At 50.7% G+C, this 15666-nt stretch overlaps 1 protein-coding gene across 1 annotated transcript; it reads left to right on the top strand.

Moving 5' to 3' along the window:
* The first annotated feature begins 869 nt into the window (after nt 1-869).
* On the top strand, nt 870-15448 carry adamts1 (ADAM metallopeptidase with thrombospondin type 1 motif, 1). Its single transcript, XM_078408803.1, is given in 16 exon segments — nt 870-1017; nt 1215-1359; nt 1361-1408; nt 1444-1687; nt 4413-4471; nt 4473-4572; nt 4575-4615; nt 4617-4829; nt 4831-4842; nt 6951-7083; nt 8047-8214; nt 9455-9741; nt 10728-10914; nt 11997-12175; nt 13169-13344; nt 14366-15448. Coding segments are annotated over 16 exon segments (2799 nt in total). The 5' UTR covers nt 870-952; the 3' UTR covers nt 15108-15448.
* Nucleotides 15449-15666: the final 218 nt, after the last annotated feature.

The following is a 15666-nucleotide window of genomic DNA, read 5'->3' as shown; positions in this document are numbered from 1 at the left end:
GGGAGAGGGGGAAGAGAGTGGAGGGGAGAGAGAGGAGGGGGGAGAGAGAGGAGGGGGGGAGAGGGAGAGAGGGGGAGAGAGAGGGGAAGGGAATGGAGAGAGTGAGGAGGGAATGTGAGAGAGGGAGGGGGGAAAGGGGGAAGAGATAGGGACGAGAGAGAGGGGGAAAGAGAGAGGGGGAGAGAGTGGAGGGGGAAGAGAGAGAGGAGGGGAATTGGAGAGAGAGAGAGAGAAAGAGAGAGAGAGAGAGAGAAAGAGAAAGGTTTAAGGAGTTAACTTTCCAATGCCCTCGGGGGAGGGGGGGGGTGGGTTGCTTGTTGGGCGACCAGCCAGTTTAGGGAGGAGGGAGGGAGAAAAAAAACCCACCCCTGGCAAGCAACGCCTGTTGAGTCCCGGGCTAGGGATAGGGTCGGGGGCCGGGGAGAGGAGGGGGCTGGATTGAGACGAGGGTAGGCGGCTGTTATATAAAGAGGAGCCGGGAAGAGAGGGGAAACGCCACTAACCAAGGAGCAGGGCAAGTCCAACAAGCAGCGTTGTGGTGGAAAAGAAGAGAGAGAGAGAGAGGAGAGAGAGAAAGAGAGAGAAAGATGAAGAGAAAGAGAGAGGAAAGAGAGAGAAAGCACACACACACACAAAAAGAAAAACCTCTTCTGCTTCTCGAAATTGAAAGGACGAGATCTCTCCAACGGGCTGCAAAGGGAACAAAGATTAGTGCCGTGTAGATATTGGAAGACCTACTACTGTTTGCAATCCAATCTCCGGGAAGACCTTGCATTGAGAAGATTTCTGCATTGGGGCAAGTTCTGATTGATAAGTAGTTTTGTTGCTGCTGCTTCATTCCAAGAGCCGGCGCCTCCTGGAAAAGGGGATTTACCTCTTTTCTTATCCTTTCTTTAAAAAAAAAAATTTTTTTTTTTTGTTGTCCTGGTGGGCAAGTTGGATTAGTCTGGAGATGTTTAGAGTTGGTCTGCTGCTGCAGATCCTGGCCGTTCTCAGTCCAGCGGCGGCTGGGTGGACTGAGAGGGGAGGAGATGGGGGAGATGAAGATGATGGAGAAGATGGGGGAGATGGTGAAGATGGAGAAGATGGTGAAGATGAAGAAGATGGAGATGGGGGAAATTGAGAAGATGGAGGGAGATGGAGAAGATGGAGACGGGGGAGGATGGAGAAGATGAGGAAATTGAGAAGATGGAGAAGATGAAGATGGTGAAGATGGGGGAGATGGAGGAGATGGAGGAGGTCTACCCGCGGAGGCTGAGCCCCGAGGAGGCAACAGACCAAGTCTCCTACTCGCTCCATGCCTTCGGCGAGGACTTCACCCTGAGCTTGGCTGCCGACACGGGCTTCTTGGCTCCTGCACCTCACTCTCCAGACTCTGGGCAAGGTGGAGGTGGAGGTGGAGGTGGAGGTGGAGGTGGAGGTGGAGGTGGAGGTGGAGGGGAGAGGAGAAGAGGACCAAGACATGACCTGGGTCGCTGCTTCTACACTGGGACCGTCAACTCGGTGCCCGGCTCCCTGGCGGCGCTCAGCATCTGCCGGGGGGGGCTGCTCGGTGCCTTCATGGTCGGTGGGCGAGAATTTCACATCCAACCCAGCAACAACCGGACCCTCCCGGGACATCTCGGGCCCCACCTGGTCCGGAGACGTGGCCAGAGGCACGGCACCACCTGTGGGGTGAGAACCTTCTGCCATTACTCCGTTCAAGCGCTCTGTTGTGTCTCTGTGTGTGAGTCTGTGTGTGTGTGTGTCCTGTGTGTGTGTGTGTGTCTGTGTGTGTGTGTGTGTCTGTGTGTGTGTGTGTCTGTGTGTGTGTGTGTGTCTGTGTGTGTGTGTGTGTCTGTGTGTGTGTGTGTGCCTCTGTGTGTGTGTGTCTCCTGTCTCTGTGTGTGTCCTCTGTGTGTGTGTGTCTCTGTCTCTGTGTGTGTGTGTGTCTCTGTGTGTGTGTGTGTCTCTGTGTGTGTGTGTGTCTCTGTGTGTGTGTGTGTCTCTGTGTGTCTCTGTCTCTGTGTGTCTCTGTCTCTGTGTGTCTCTGTCTCTGTGTGTGTCTGTGTGTGTGTGTGTCTCTGTCTCTGTGTGTGTCTCTGTGTGTGTGTGTCTCTGTCTCTGTGTGTCTCTGTCTCTGTGTGTCTCTGTCTCCTGTGTGTGTCTCTGTGTGTGTGTGTCTCTGTCTCTGTGTGTCTCTGTCTCTGTCTTTGTGTGTCTCTGTCTCTGTGTGTGTCTCTCTCTCTCTCTCTCTGTGTGTGTGTGTGTGTGTGTGTGTGTGTGTCTCTGTCTCTGTGTGTGTCTCTCTCTCTCTCTCTGTGTGTGTGTGTGTGTCTGTGTGTGTGTGTGTCACTGTGTCTGTGTGTGGTGTGTGTGTGTGGTCTGTGTGTGTGTCTGTGTGTGTGTGTGTCTCTGTGTGTGTCTCTCTCTGTCTGTGTGTGTGTGTGTGTGCGTGTTCTCTCTCTGTGTGTGTGTCTGGTCTGTGTGTGTTTGTCTCTGTGTGTGTGTGTCTCTCTCTCTCTCTCTCTGTCTCTCTGTCTGTGTGTGTGTGTGTGTGTGTGCGTGTTCTCTCTCTCTCTCTCTCTCTCTCTGTGTCTGTGTGTCTCTCTGTAACACCCCCTTATCTCCAGTCTGAAGAAGGGTCTCGTCCCGAAACGCCACCCATTCCCTTTCTCTCCAGAGATGCTGCGTTGTCTCGCTGAGTTACTCCAGCTTTGTGAGTCTTGGCTTCGGTTGAATCCACCAGTTCCTTCCTAACGCCCTTTATCTTCATTGATATCTACTGGTGGAATGATGGGGCTGAGGGATTATCCAACACCACCCACCACCCACCCCCATGGGGGGGACAAAAAAAGACACAAAGTGCTGGAGTAACTCAGTAGCTTTGATCCAGTAGATGGAGCAGATCAAGTAGCATCTCTGGAGAACGTGGATGAAGGGGTGACTCTTTAGACCTGCGAAGAAGGGTCCCGACCAGATGGTCACCTGTCTATTCCCTCACGGATGCTGCCTGACCCGATGAGTTCCTCCCGCACTTTTTCCCCCCCCTTTGTTAAAGCCAAGCATCTGCAGTTCCATCTCCAGTCGTGTCTCTCTCTCTCTCTCTCTCTCTCTCTCTCTCTCTCTGCAGACGCTGTCTGGGCTGCTAGACTAAAGCACAATAAAAGTGCTGGTGGAACTCAGTAGATCAGGGACCATCTGTGGAGGGAATGATCAGGATAGCTTTCGGGTCGGACAGTTCTCGAGGGTCTCCACCTCCCCCCCACCCCTTGTTTTCTGTACTTACCACCACATTTGCTTCCCCCCCTTACAAAGTTACCCTTCACTGTGGCCAATTAACCCAACCCGACTGAGAATGATCAGACCATGATCACATTGAATGGCGGTGCTGGCTCAAAGGGCCGAATGGCCTCCTCCTGCACCCTATTGTCTGTTGACCCAAGAGAAGCCCTCAGTTGCGAACGTGCAAACTCCACATGGGCAGCAGCCTGAGGTCGGGGGGAGCGGGGATCGAACCGGTGTCTCTGGAGCCGAGGACGGCGGTCACGGGCGGTGCAGCGGCAGAGCTGCTGCCTGACAGCCAATGCCGCGCCGGAGACCCGGGTTCAATCCCGACCACGACCGCTGTCTGTTTGTACGAGAGTTTGTACGTTCCCCCACCCCCCCCCCCCCCCCCCCCCCCCCCCCCCCCCCCCCCCCCCCCCCCCCCCCCCCCCCCCCCCCCCCACCACGTGGGTTTTCTCCAAGATCTCTCTCCGGTTTCCTCCCACAACTCCAAAGACCTACAGGTTTGTAAGTTAATTGACTTGGTACAAATGTGTGTTTAAAAACAAAAGCTGGGGGGAGTTGAGTTTCTAATTATAGACAATGGGTGCAGGAGGGGGCCATTCGGCCCTTCGAGCCAGCACCGCCATTCAATGTGATCATGGCTGATCATTCTCAATCAGTACCCCGTTCCTGCCTTCTCCCCATACCTCCTGACTCCGCTATCCTTAAGAGCTCTATCCAGCTCTCTCTTGAATGCATTCAGAGAATTGGCCTCCACTGCCTTCTGAGGCAGAGAATTCCACAGATTCACAACTCTCCGACTGAAAAAGGTTTTCCTCGTCTCAGTTCTAAATGGCCTACCCCTTATTCTTAAACTGTGGCCCCTAGGTTCTGGACTCCCCCCAACATTGGGAACATGTTTCCTGCCTCTAACGTGTCCAACCCCTTAATAATCTTATACGTTTCGATAAGATCTCCTCTCATCCTTCTAAATTCCAGTGTATACAAGCCTAGTCGCTCCAGTCTTTCAACATATGACAGTCCCGCCATTCGGGAATTAACCTAGTAAACCTACGCTGCACGCCCTCAATAGCAAAGCACCTTCTAAATTCCAGTGTATTTGGAATTGCGTGTAATGGTTGTTGTTGTTGTTGTCGTCTCAGGTCGGGACGGAGAGGGGGAGAGCGAGGGGACAGAGCGGCCGGAGGGGTCACAGAGGGGAGTCGGGGTCCCCACCAGCGGACAAGCCAAGGCACCGGAGAGCCAAGAGGTTCGTCTCGTCGCCCCGCTACGTGGAGACCCTGCTGGTGGCCGACCGCTCCATGGCGACTTCCACGGCAGCGGCCTCCGCCACTACCTGCTCACCCCTGATGGCTGTGGCCGCCAAGCTGTACCAGCACTTCAGCATCAAGAACTCCGTCAACCTGGTGGTGGTGAAGATCCTGGTGGTCTACGAGAGGGAGCTGGGGCCTGACGTCTCTTCCAACGCCGCCCTCACCCTGAGGAACTTCTGCCAGTGGCAGAGGCAACACAACGTGCCCAGCGACCGCAGCCCGGAGCACTACGACACTGCCATCCTCTTTCACCAGAACCGTAAGTCATCGAGGGGAAAACAGGAGGCCATTCGGCCCTTCGAGCCAGCACCGCCATTCATTGTGATCATGGCTGATCGTCCACAATCAGTAACCCCGTGTCTGCCTTCTCCCCCATATCCCTTGATTCCGCCATCCCCTAGAGCTCTATCTATATCCCTTTTAAATTCATCCAGTGAATCGGCCCTCCACTGCCCTCTGTGGCAGAGAATTCCACAAATTCACAACTCTCTGGGTGAAAAGTTTCTTCTCACCTCCGTTTTAAATGGCCTCCCCTTTGTTCTTAGACTGTGTGTGGCCCCTGGTTCTGGACATAGGTTCATCGGCGATAGGGGCAGAATTAAGCACATTCGGCCCATCAAGTCTACTCTGCCATTCAATCGTGGCTGATCTGTCTCTCCCCTCCTAACCCCATTCTCCTGCCTTCTCCCATGATCTCTGACGCCCGTACTAATCAAGAATCTTACCGATCTCGGCCTTCAATATATCCACTGACTTGGCCTCCACAGCCTTCTGTGGTAAAGAATTCCACAGAGTCCACATTTCAGGTTGAGAAGATCCTTCTTTGCCATGACTGTTCCTTCCCCTCCTCGCCCGGTGGGCCAATAGAGTAGACTCGATGGGCCAAATGGCCTCATTCTGCTCCTACCAGAGGAGATAGGTTTAAGGTGAGGGGGGTGGGGAAGATTTAATGGGAACCCGAGGGTAAACATTTTACACAGAGTGTTGGGTGTTTGGAACGGGCTGCTGGAGGAGGTAGTTGAGGCAGGGACTATCGCAACGTTTAAGAAACATTTGGACAGGTGCATGGATAGGACAGGTTTAGATGGATATGGGCCAAGCACAGGCAGGTGGGACTAGTGTAGATGGGGGCATGTTGGTCAGTGTGGGTAAGTTGGGCTGAAGGGCCTGTTTCCACGCTGCACGACTGTCGAATGGTCTCCCCCGAGTTCCTCCAGTACTTTGTGTTTTGCTCAAGATTGCTTTGTGGTTTTCTTCCCCTCTGCAATCAGACTTCTGAACCGTCCTTCCAAAAGCTGGGGTACTGTCCATTTCACCTCTACCCCATTGAGTTTAGTTTATTGTCACGTGTACCGAGGTACAGGTAAAGTGGAAAGCTTTTATTTCGCGCTAACCAGTCAGCGGAAAGTCAATACATGATTGCAATCGAGCCAATTTACAGCGTACAGATACATGATGAAGGGAATAAAGTGAATAACGTTTGGTGCAAGATAAACTCCAGTAAAGTCCGATCAAAGATAGTCCGATGGTCACCAATAAGCTCTCTAGTTGTTGGTAGGATGACTCAGTTACATAGAAACATAGAAAATAGGTGCAGGAGTAGGCCATTCGGCCCTTTGAGCCTGCACCGCCATTCAATATGATCATGGCTGATCATCCAACTCAGTATCCTGTACCTGCCTTCTCTCCATACCCCCTGAACCCTTTAGCCACAAGGGCCACATCTAACTCCCTCTTAAATATAGCCAATGAACTGGCCTCAACTACCTTCTGTGGCAGAGAATTCCACAGATTCACCACTCTGTGTGGGAAAAAAAAACTTTCCCATCTCGGTCCTAAAAGACCTCCCCCTTATCCTTAAATATCAGTTGCCTGATAACAGCTGGGTAGAAACTGCCCCTGAATCTGGAGGTGTGTGCGTTTTCATGCTTCTATACCTCTTGCAGGGTAGGGGAGAAGTGGTTGTGCCTGTGGAACTGGTGCGCTACAATACTAAAGTTCTATTGTATCGTACTGAGAACTATATTCTTCACTCTGTATCTTCCCCTTTGCTCTACCTGCTCTACTGCGAGTTTGACTTGATTGCATTTTTGCAAGGTGCTATCTGATCTGTTAGTACGGCCTGCAAAACAAAGCTTTTCACTGTACCTCCTCGGTACAAGTGACAGTAATAAACCTAAGGCTGCTATATCTGGTGTATCCATTAGTATGCGTGCCCTGGAGAGAGGTTTACAAAGCATCTTTTGAGAGTCGTATGATTTATTTTTTTTCCCTCTTCTGGTAAAGACAGTTGGCAACATTTCTAGAGGTGGTTCGGTTTTTTTTCTTGCTCGCTTGCTAAATGCTACTGCTGTTTCTCCTGCTTAGGATCTGTGTGGAGCCAAGACCTGCGATACCCTGGGTATGGCGGACGTGGGGACCATCTGTGATCCCAGTAGAAGTTGTTCGGTCATCGAAGACGATGGTCTCCAAGCAGCCTTCACGGCTGCCCACGAGTTGGGTAAGTGTTGACATCCCCCTTCCCCCCCCAACTCTCTTTACACCCAGTTTAGTTTAAAGATAGATCATACAACACGATGAGCGTTTGACGGCACTGGGCCTGTACTCGCTGGAGTTTAGACGGATGAAGGGGTGACCTCGTTGAAACTTACCGAATAGTGAGAGGCCTGGATAGAGTGGATGTGGAGAGGATGTTTCCACTAGTGGGAGAGTCCAGGACTAGAAGTCATAGCCTCAGAATTAAAGGACGTTCCTTTAGCAAGGAGATGAGATAAGGAATGTCTATAGTCAGGGTGGTGAATCTGTGGAATTCTTTGCCACAGGCGACTGTGGAGGCCAAGTCAGTGGATATTTTTAAAGCAGAGATAGATAGATTCTTGATTGGTACGTTTGTCGGGGGTTATGGGGGGGGAAAGGCAGGAGAATGGGGTTAAAGAGAGAAAGATAGATCGGCCATGAATGTGTGTTGTTCAGTGTAGTTCAGAGATGCAGCGTGGAAACAGGCCCTTGGGGCCCATCGAGTCCGCGCCAATCCCCGCGCACTAACGCTAACCTACACACACTTGGGACAATTTACAATTTTACCACGCCAATTAACCTACAAACGTGTACGTCTTTAGAATGTGGGAGGAAAAAGGAGCTTCAAAACAAAACTCGCACGAGTCACGGGGAGAATGTACAAATTCCGTACAGAGGCAGTCGGGATCGAACGCGGGTCACTGGCGCTGTAAGGCAGCGGCTCTTCCGCTGCGCTACTGTGCTAAGCACTGAACCGCGTCGAAACTTTTTGGCAATGGGTATATCGTGCGGTTGATCCACGAGCCAGTAATTTGAGGCGTTCGGAGACCCCGTTGAGGTATCTCTGACGTGCCTGGGAGATGCGTGTGGCGCGGGTTTGGCGTCTGTCCAAGTATCACACGAGGCGGATGGAGTGACGTTTCTGACTCTTGCTCCCACCATTCAGGTCACGTGTTCAACATGCCTCACGATGACTCCAGGCAGTGCCTCCACACCATTGGCCTGACCAAGAATTCCCACATGATGGCATCCACTCTCTCTAACTTGGACCGCAACCAGCCCTGGTCCGTCTGCAGCGCGTACATGATCACTTCTTTCCTGGACAACGGGCATGGTAAGCCCTGCTCTCAATAACGCTCGCTCCACAGCCATTTTGTTTTCATTGGCCACGGATCGGAATAAATGTACAGCAACTATTACTGAGAGAATTATTAACAAATACGAAGAGGCTGTCAAAGCAACAAGCTGCAAACAGTAATGCATATTAACAAGTCCAAACTCGTGTGTAATCAATCCAAATAATATTATTTACATTTTAGATAATTTAATTATTTAAATCTAAATTGATTTTTAAAATTTGATTTTCTTTAAATATCCAGCAATTTTTTAAATGCAAGTTAGTTTCTGAAATGTTCTTTCTTAATTATAATAAACTTTATCTTTGTTTTTTTTTAATTTATTTTATTCTTAATAGCTACTACTTTCCGAATTTTATTCTGAGCACATCTTTTTAAAGGATGCTCTTTTAAAGAATCTTTTTTAAAGGATTTAAAAATTAAAAATTAAAATTTTTTTTTTTAATATTTAATTTTTTAATATAATTTACTTTCTTAATTCATTCCTTCCCCTCAATTTATTTAGTTTAGTTCATAATGAACTTTAGTTTACTTTTGTTAATTTACTTTTTTCTTGTTTGAGGTTTCTCCATTTATTAATTTATTGCATTTAATTTATTATAAACTTTATTTTTGTTAATTTACTTTTCTTCTTGATTTAATTTATCTTTTATTCTTAATTTGGTTTACTGTTATTTTCCTCATTTTATTTAGTTTATTTAGACTAATTAGTTTACCACTAATTTGACAGCTTTTCCTAATTATATTTAGTTTATTTAGACTAATTAGTTTACCACTAATTTGACAGCTTTTCCTAATTTTATTTAGTTTATTTAGACTAATTAGTTTACTACTAATTTGACAGCTTTTCCCAATTTTATTTTGAGCACAAAGTTTTGCAGGGTGTGTAGGAATGAACTGCAGATGCTGGATTATACCGAAGATAGACACAAAATGCTGGAGTAACTCAGTGGGTCAGGCAGCATCTCGGGAGAGAAGGAATGGGTGACGTTTCGGGTCGAGGCCATTCTTCAGACTGAAGAAGTGTCTCGACCCGAAACGTCACCCATTCCTTCTCTCCCGAGATGCTGCCTGACCCGCTGAGTTACTCCAGCATTTTGTGAATAAATACCTTCGATTTGTACCAGCATCTGCAGTTATCTTCTTACACTGAAGGTACACAAGTGCTTGGTGAGTGTTGTTGCCACGATGCTTCATGTTTGTGCCTCTTGTTCTCAGGCGAGTGTTTGTTGGACAAGCCGCAGAAGTCCCTCCCGCTCCCCCGCGAGCTGCCGGGAACCACCTACGACGCCGATCGGCAGTGCCAGTTCACCTTCGGCGAAGACTCCCGCCTCTGCCCGGACGCTGGCAACACCTGCTCTCTGCTCTGGTGCACTGGCATGTCCGGCGACATGCTGATCTGCCAGACCAAGCACTTCCCCTGGGCGGACGGCACCAAGTGCAGGGAAGGGAGATGGTGCGTGGAGGGCAAATGTGTCAACCAGTCCAGCATCAAGGACTACAATGTAAGTACCTCCCCCCCCGGCCTTGGGCCTAACTCAGAGGGCACCGCCTCAGAATTAAAGGACGTTCCTTGAGGAAGGAGATGAGGAGGAATACTCTGAGCAATAGACTCTGCATTCACCTTGTCAGAATAAGGGGTGAGCCATTTAGAACGGAGACGAGGAAAAAAAAATTCACTCAGAGTTGTGAATCTATGGAATTCTCTGCCTCAGAAGGCAGTGGAGGCCAATTCTCTGAATGCTTTCAAGAGAGAGCTAGATAGAGTTCTTAAGGATAGCGGAGTCAGGGGGTATGGGGAGAGGGCAGGAACGGGGTACTGATTGTGGATGATCAGCCATGATCACATTGAATGGCGGTGCTGGCTCGATGGGCCGAATGGCCTACTCCTGCACCTATTGTCTATTGTCTATTATCATAAGTTCAAGGAGAAGAATTAGGCCATTTGGCCCATCGAGTCTACTCCTGTATTCAATCATGGCTGATCTCTGCCTCCAAATCCCATTTTGCTGCCTTCTACCAAAAGCCCTTGACTATTCACTGGTGGGAGAGTCTAGGACCAGAGGTCACAGTCTCAGAATTAAAGGACGTTGCTTTGGAAAGGAGATGAGGGGGAATTTCTTCAGTCAGAGGGCGGTGAATCTGTGGAATTCTTTGCCACAGACGGCTGTGGAGGCCAAGTCAGTGGATATTTGTAAGGCCGAGATCGACAGATTCTTGATTGGTGTGGGTGGCCTGAGTCACAGGGAGAAGGCAGGAGAGTGGGGTTGAGAGGGAAAGATAGACCAGCCATGATTGAATGGCAGAGTAGACTTGATGGGGGGGGGGGGGGGGAAATGACCTAATTCTGCTCCTATGACTTCTGAACATTGGTCATAGAGTGATGCCGTACGATAACAGGCCCTTCGGCCCACTTGTCCATGCCGACCGAATGGCCTAATTCTGCTGCTGTCACTTCTGAGGGTATTTACTGATCTGTTTGTTTGTACAGACTCCGGTGCACGGTGGCTGGGGAGTATGGGGATCCTGGGGAGACTGTTCCCGCACCTGTGGGGGAGGTGTGCAGTATTCCTTCCGGCACTGCGACAATCCCGTGCCGAGGAACGGTGGGAAGTATTGCGAGGGGAAGAGGGTGCAGTACCGATCCTGCAACACCATGGACTGTCCGTACAAGAACGGTAAGGCCCAGGCAGATCCACTCACGACACGCAGTCCCACAGCACTGCAGAGTAATCTACTTTAGTTTACTCTACTTTACTCTACTTTACTGTTTAGTTTCCAGTTTAGTTTACGGTTTAGTTCAGTTTGCCCTTTAGTTCAGTTTGCCCTTTAGTTCAGTTTGCCCTTTAGTTCAGTTTGCCCTTTAGTTCAGTTTGCCCTTTAGTTCAGTTTGCCCTTTAGTTCAGTTTGTCCTTTAGTTCAGTTTGCCCTTTAGTTCAGTTTGCCCTTTAGTTCAGTTTGCCCTCTAGTTCAGTTTGCCCTCTAGTTTAGTTTGCCCTTTAGTTTAATGTGGAGATACAGCGCGGAAACAGGCCCTTCGGCCCACCTGGTCCGCGCCGACCAGCGATCCCCGCACATTAACACGATCCCACACACACGCACTAGGGATAATTTACATTTACACCAAGCCAATTAACCTACAAAACCTGCACGTCTTTGGAGTGTGGGAGGAAACCGAAGATCTCGGAGAAAACCCACGCAGGTCACGGGGAGAACGTACAAACTCCGTACAGACAGCGCCCGTAGTCGGGATCGAACCCGGGTCTTCCGGAGCTGCATTCGCTGTAAGGCAGCAACTCTACCGCTGTGCCACCCTAAGTTTAGTTTGAGTTTAATTTAATTTGAATTTAATTTAGGTTAGGTTTAGTTGAGATACAGTGTGGAAACGAGGCCTTCGGCCCATCGAGTCCACGCCGAGCAACAGTCACCCACACACTAGTTCTATCCCACACACACTAGGGACAATTTACAGAAGCCAATTAACCTAGAAACCTGCATGTCTGAAGTGTGGGAGTAAACCGGAGCACCCGAATTAAACCCAGGTGGTCCCGGGGAGAAGGTACAAACTCAGTATAGACAGTACACATAGTCAGGGATGGAACCCGGGTCCCTGACGCTGTAAGGCAGCAACTCTACCACTGCGCCGGTGAAGATGGGCACTTTGTTAGGCCAAGGATGAGTGCTGCCCAATGACCGATGCCTTCACCGGATCACGTCAACGGTTGTGATCTTAATCTTGCTTCTCTCTGTCGAAACGCAGGCATCACCTACCGAGAGGAACAGTGTGAAGCACACAACGACCTCTCAAAGTCCACTGCCTTCGGGGGAATGCCAGCCGTGGAATGGATTCCGAAATATGCCGGAGTTTCTCCCAGGGACCGCTGCAAGCTCATTTGTCGGGCAAAAGGAACAGGATACTACTTTGTGCTTCAGCCCAAGGTGCGTACATTCCTGCTGGAAAACCAATCGCTCCGTTTGGCCCCTGCCCTGCTCGTTATTCGTAAACCACAAGAGGCACTCAGCGGGTCAGGCAGCATCTCCAGAGGACATGGATAGTCGATGCTTCAGGTCGGGACCCTTCCTTTAGACTGATTCACCACATTCTGTTTGAAGCAGGGTCCTGACCTGAAATGTCGCCCACACCTTCTCTCCAGAGTTGCTGTCTGACCCGCTGAGTTACTCCAGCACGTTGTGCCTATCGTTGGTGTAAACCAGCATCTGCAGTTTTTTGGCCTCTTGCGTTCGCAAGGAATAAAGTGCTGTTGCGTAGGAAAGAACTGCAGACGCTGGTTTACACAGAAGATGGGCGCAAAATCGTCCGTCCGGCACGGCCTGGGACAGGCCGCGGGATTTTCTCTGCCCGGCGGGGGCTTCAATGTCGGGAGCCCCGACCGCCCCGGCGTGGCAAGTTCCACAGCCTGACCGCGGGACAAGACGGCAGGGGAAGAGAAAAGACATTCTGGCCTTCCATCACAGTGAGGAGGTGACTGGAGGAGACTCACTGTGATGGATGTTCCTTGCTTATTTTTATTGGTCTTATTGTTGGACTGTGGGTAATCTTTCATTTCACTGCGCATTTATGTGTACGTGACAAATAAATTGACTATCTTTAAGAGAATGTAATAGTCTGAAGTAGGGTCTCGACCCGAAACTTCGCCCACTACTTCTCTCCTGAGATGCTGGCTGACCCGCTGAGTTACTCCAGCATTTTGTGCCTATCTTAAGAGAAATTAACGTTCACACCGTTGAGTTGGAAGCTGCCCGTAATGGGAAATATGAGGTGCTGTTCCTCCAATTTGCATCAGTGCAGGAGGCCCAGGGCAGAAGGGACCGTGTGGGGGAGAGTTGATGTGTTTGGCATATCGTGACTGTCGTCAAGGTGCAGTGTCCAGAGTTGTGATGGCGTTTGTTTGTTTCTGCTGCCCCCTGCAGGTCGCTGACGGCTCTCCCTGCAGCCCGGACTCCACCTCCGTCTGCGTGCAAGGCCAGTGTGTCAAGGCCGGCTGTGACCGAATCATCGGCTCCAGCAAGAAGTTCGACAAGTGTGGCGTTTGCAAGGGCAAAGGTCTGACGTGCAAGAAGATCACTGGCTCACTCGACCGTTCCAGGTAAGAGTTCCCCGCTAACCACCATTGCTTATTAGAAACGTAGGAAAAATAGGTGCAGGAGTAGGCCCTTCGAGCCAGCATCGCCATTCAATGTGATCATGGCTGATCATCTAAAATCCGTAGGTAGACACAAAATGCTGGAGTAACTCAGTGAGTCAGGCAGCATCTCAGGAGAGAAGGAATGGGTGACGTTTCGGGTCGAGACTGAAGGGTCTTGACCCGAAATGTCACCCATTACTTCTCTCCAGAGATGCTGCCTGACCCGCTGAGTTACTCCAGCACTTTATGTCTACCTTCGATTTAAACCAGCATCTGCAGGTTTTTTTTCTTTTCCTACACATCTAAAATCAGTACCCTGTTCCTGCTTTCTCCCCATATCCCTTGATTCCGTTAGCCCCAAGAGCTATATCTAGCTCTCTTGAATATTCACGGTGACCTTTATATTCACAGTCTTGGCACAAGCCCTAGTTTGGTTTAGTTTAGAGATACTGCATGGAAATGGGCCTTTGGGCCTAGCGATCCCCACACACTAACACTGCCCTACACGCACCAAGCCAAATTACTGATGTTCCCGAGCCCCTTTGGAGTGTTGGAGGGAGGAAACCAAAATGGTTGGACTAATGGATTGGACAGGTTTGGAGGGATATGCACCTTTATTTTTCACACAGAGTGGTGAATCTGTGGAATTCTCTGCCACAGAAGGTAGTTGAGGCCAGTTCATTGGCTATATTTAAGAGGGAGTTAGATGTGGCCCTTGTGGCTAAAGGGATCAGGGGGGTATGGAGAGAAGGCAGGTACGGGATACTGAGTTGGATGATCAGCCATGATCATATTGAATGGCGGTGCAGGCTCGAAGGGCCGAATGACCTACTCCTGCACCTATTTTCTAAGTTTCTATGCGCACGCAGGTGGGACTAGGGTAACTGGGACATGTTGGCCGGTGTGGGCGAGTTGGGCCGAAGGGCCTGTTTCCACGCTGTGACTCTTTCACTAAATTGACCGTTTTGCTTTCCGTCTGCAGGCCGGGATACCAGGAGGTGGTTACAATCCCCGCTGGAGCGACCAACATCGACATCAAGCAGCGTAGTCTTCGAGGCGCGAGGCACGATGGCAGCTACCTGGCGTTGAGGAAGCTAGATGGCACGTACCTGCTGAATGGGGACTATACCTTGTCCACCCTGGAGCAGGACATCTCCTACCACGGCACCAACCTCAGGTACACGGGCTCCTTGGTCTCCCTGGAGAGGATCCGTAGCTTCAGTGCGCTGCAGGAGCCGCTGGTGGTGGAGGTCCTCTCGGTGGGGGACTCCATGCGGCCCAGGGTCAAGTTCACCTTCTTTGTGAGGAAGAGCCTGCAGCAGCTGCCCAGCGGCCCGGACGGCGGCCGGAGGCCCTCGTTCAACGCCATCCGCGAGACGGTGACGGCGGAGTGGGTGATCGGCGAGTGGGGCGAGTGCTCCAAGAGCTGCGGCCTGGGGCTCCAGCGCCGGGCGGTGGAGTGCGCCGACCGGCACGGGGCGCCCGCCTCGGACTGCGAGCGGGAGCTGAAGCCGGACGACCTGCGGCTGTGTGCGGACGTGCCCTGCCCGCGCTGGCTGCTGGGCCAGTGGTCGCCCTGCTCCAAGACCTGCGGCAAGGGCTTCAGGAAACGCACGCTGAGGTGCATCACCCGCGCCGGACAAACGCTACCGCACGACAGCTGCGGCTCGGCCAAGAAACCCAAGCACTTGATCGGCCTGTGCGCGCTACGGGCTTGTGTCTAGAGATTCCTAACTGCTAAGACAATGCCCCCATGAGCTACGTTCAACCCAAATGCACTGATAAGGGTCTCCTAATCCATCGTCATGTCATAAGGTCACAAGTGATAGGAGCCATTCGGCCCATCAAGTCCACTCCGCCATTCAACCATGGCCGGTCTATCTCTCCCTCCTATCCCCATTCTCCTGCCTTCTCCCCATAACCCCTGACACCCGTACTAATCAAGAACCTATCTATCTCTGCCTTAAGCGTGTAACATGAACATGACTCCCATCCAACACAAATTTCACTTTGACAATGAATGTTTGATTTAGTTGTAACGGACCATGAGGTAGATCATGGTCTGATGAGGGGGGGACAATGGGGTGGGTGGGTGGGTGGGTGGGTGGGTGGGGGGGAATTGAGAAACTCAATGCTAGCATTGTGCGTGTCTCTTTCGTCAAGTAGTCTAGTCAGTATTCGGATATATTTCGCTGTTGACGGTGAATTTGGAAGTTTGTAACCGCGCTAACGTAGGTAATTCTCTCATTCATAAGATTCGTCCGCAAGAATTCCAAGATTGTT

This window comes from Rhinoraja longicauda, chromosome 12, assembly GCF_053455715.1.
Source record: "Rhinoraja longicauda isolate Sanriku21f chromosome 12, sRhiLon1.1, whole genome shotgun sequence".
Classification (NCBI taxonomy): Eukaryota; Metazoa; Chordata; class Chondrichthyes; order Rajiformes; family Arhynchobatidae; genus Rhinoraja; species Rhinoraja longicauda.
This window is presented reverse-complemented; position numbering and strand designations above follow the sequence as displayed.